Below are 3,383 nucleotides of genomic sequence, written 5' to 3'. Positions count from 1 at the left end.
CTGCCGTGTAGCAGGAACTGTGCGCTTCCGAGGACCTGACGACTCTCCACTGCATTGCTTGTGCCAGACTGGTCATATGACGACTGGTTTCGGGTGAGAAGAAGCAATATCGTTGTGTGGCGGTGCTGGCCAGAACCCTCCCGTTCAGCTGAAGGACCCTCCTCCCTCGTAGGGCTGAACTTTCAACAGCCGCAAGCGCTAGCGCCCCCGCTTTCGCTTTTGTAAGCCTCGCCGTCGAGAAGCCATCCCACGACGCGTACGTCCCCTCGACCGACCGCACAGGTACGTTGCATGTTAGTACGCAATCGCTCAAGCTCAGCTGCCTCTGCCCGCCCTCTTGCTACCATTCCCTGCCTGTTTCGGCCAGTCCGTGTACTTTCCGGCTAACGATTCTACTCCAGGGTCCGTGCTTGCATACACTATCCAGTAGCGAGCATACTCACTCTTGCTCGTCGCGCTCGCCACATTCGCGCTGCTCGCGTGCTGCGCGGGTACGCTTCAGCTGCACCTTAGTGGCGGGCCCCCGGCGACCTCATCTTCCTCACGAGCCATGTCCTCCACACCGAGTATTCGCGTATATGATTCTCAGCGTGAATCCCACCACTACCAACTACCACACCACCGCCGACCGTCGATACCAACCCCGGCTGTCGCCATGGCTATCCCGAGAGTATGTCAGCCTGTGCTCCAGCTATTGGATACAACGGAGAGGTCTAGAGCACTTTGTGGCTTCATCACGCCAGAAATAGCTCCTGGTTGAGTCGCAAAGCACTTCAGCCTCATCCGAGACACAATACGTCATATGAATCCCTCACTGACTGTACCGTTTTCACAGGCACGCGAACAGCCACCACCTCCCTTGCCTCCTCCACGTCACATCGAAGTCAGAGGTGGTCAAGACCCTGGTTGGCAATGGGGTAACACAAATAGCCCAAGGGATACCGGCTTTGGCGGAAATCGGCTCGCGACAGTTAAACCTGGCTCGAGCTTATACGGTGGAGCCACAGGCAGCCACCCGCGGGAGCCTTCGCTCGATATGTTTAACCACGGCCGCGAACCCTCCGTCTCAAGATCCATCGACGGTATGAGCGAACACAGCACCAGCGAAGACGACCGTAGTAGCAAAGCTCGGCCCTCTCTCGGGAACCACAGGTACGGAACACGCTATTATATCTTCCTTCATATCATAGAGCAAGTACCATCAGGGCTCTTGCAAGGCCCTGCAGCACTTGAGTGTCTTTGGTTAAGATGCCGTGTTGTCATTTCTCTGGCGGATCCCGGTCTCTTGGAGGATTCCCAGGCTGTTCGATTGGTCCAGAACTTGTCAAGGGTTGCTGGTATCCCTTGTGCATACAAATGGCTGGCTTTCTCATTTCAGTCGTCTTGTGTGCCAGTTGAGTAACTAACAATGAGCGACAGGCTTACGAGTGAGCGACAACTCGGCCAGAAAGCCCTCCAGAACTCATCGCAAGCCTACGACAAACAACTGCTTTCGAAAATTGGCGGCCCGAATACACCCACACGGACGACTGCACCACCACTCCCCTCTGGCAACACCCAAGACCCCGCCACCGATACACACGCTTCTTCACACAAGCTCAACGGCCAACTGAAGCCACTGACTGTACCGGCTACATCACCTGGCTACAGCGGCTGGCGAAGTCCCGGCTTCGATTCGGCGGATTCATATAGATCACGTTACGGCAGCATCTCAACGCCAGGTCCCTTGGACGAAACTTCTTCACAACACCGTGGTAGCTACGATCATAGCATATTTTCGGACCCTGAGTTTGTTGGCATGGAAGAGAATGGAATGCGCGATTTGAACATCAACGAGCGCAGCCCTGCCGAGTCAGAGGACTATCAGTTAGGCCCAAAGGGTGGCCTGAAACGGCGGGCCTCGTCCCCGCCCTCTGAAGCCGCCCGCGATGACCGCCCCATTCCGACTGGCCATAACGACCTTTACCACCGTCGCTCCCAGCAAATGCTCGTCAACCGGAACTGCACAGCTTCGCGTTTTCAGTCAACCCAGAACTCACTGTCCTCCGCTGGATCCGCAAGTCAACGTAGTGGCTCGATTGGCTCCTCTTTTGGCTTTTCAACCGCTCCAAGTAGCATGGCAAGTTATTGCGGAGATCAGCGCCTATCGCCCAGTGCGTTGTCGCCTCTGGGCGAAACAGAGTTAGGCGCAGTCTCGCCATATGCAGCTAATAGGTCGTTGGACCCTAGTCCCCGCGGGTCGTTGTCGCGACCTCCGCATCAACGGGGCTTTTCAGAGGCCGAGCATCCGCAAATACGAAAAATGTCTACGGAGAGCATGCTACACTCGCGTCAAAATTCAATTGCAAGCCGCATACCAGGGGCTTATATTTGCGAATGCTGCCCTAAGAAACCCAAGAAATTCGACAGTGAAGATGAGTTACGGTAAGTGCATGGATCCTCGCTTGCCCACCGCCATTTGGTCTGCCCACCCTTGATTGACCACGCTGACCCTGTCAATAGAGCACACGAACTAGAGAAGCAGTACACTTGCCTGTATTGTCCCAATCGCTTCAAGAATAAGAACGAGGCGGAGCGCCATCAAAACTCCCTTCATCTACGCCGTCATTCTTGGTCGTGCGCCACTCTGGCCAAGATCGAGGCAGCTTTCCATCCCTCACCTACTCGTCCAGCCGTGGCAGATGTTTGTGGGTATTGCGGTGAAGAGTTCCCCAACCCTGCCGACTGGGAAGCGCGATCTGAGCATCTTAATCACGTGCACAAGTTTGGTGAATGCAACCAAGCCAAGAAATTCTTCCGCGCAGACCATTTCAGACAGCACTTGAAGCATAGTCATGCTGGAACCAGTGGGAAATGGACCAACATGCTAGAAAACGCCTGCATGAGAGACGAGCCCCCACCACAAGAGCGTGTTGGCTCGATGGGCTCAATATCCGGCCCCTCGAGCCTAGCATCCAAGCCAGGTGTTATTAACGAAGCACACGACGAGGCATGATTTCGAACAACTTGATACCATTGGCCTGGAGCCATGTACAGCGCCGCCGGATGTTGGAGATCATACAATATTCATAGTAACGAACCCTGTGGCTTATCCGAGCAGCTTTACCTGTCGAACCGGACCCTTCAGCAACATCGTCTGGGTCGAGCCGACACTAGACTATCTTCACATTAGCATTCGCACCATAGAGCGGCACTCAGACATCGCCTCATTTTCACGAAAAGTTTTTACGCGCGCAGAATGCTTCACAATTTCTTTTGCCTCGGCGGCGGAGCCGGGGCGCTTTGGTATAACGACACTGATGACGACATTTGGTCTTACACATTAGAGATATATCTACGCGGCCCAAGACATTTCTGGTGCCCTTCAGAGCGGCAAATTTGTT

At 54.7% G+C, this 3,383-nt stretch overlaps 1 protein-coding gene across 1 annotated transcript; it reads left to right on the top strand.

The window, feature by feature from the left end:
- Positions 1–550: 550 nt before the first annotated feature.
- Positions 551–2,995, top strand: J4E93_002398 (uncharacterized protein; the record flags this gene model as incomplete). Its single annotated transcript, XM_049340345.1, has 4 exons — positions 551–670; positions 836–1,152; positions 1,420–2,424; positions 2,503–2,995. The coding sequence occupies 4 exons, from the start codon at positions 551–553 to the stop codon at positions 2,993–2,995; spliced, it is 1,935 nt and encodes a 644-aa protein (XP_049202667.1).
- Between the last annotated feature and the right edge of the window lie 388 nt (positions 2,996–3,383).

Source organism: Alternaria ventricosa, assembly GCF_023758065.1.
Source record: "Alternaria ventricosa strain BMP 2768 chromosome Unknown scaffold_3, whole genome shotgun sequence".
Lineage (NCBI taxonomy): Eukaryota > Fungi > Ascomycota > Dothideomycetes > Pleosporales > Pleosporaceae > Alternaria > Alternaria ventricosa.
This window is presented reverse-complemented; position numbering and strand designations above follow the sequence as displayed.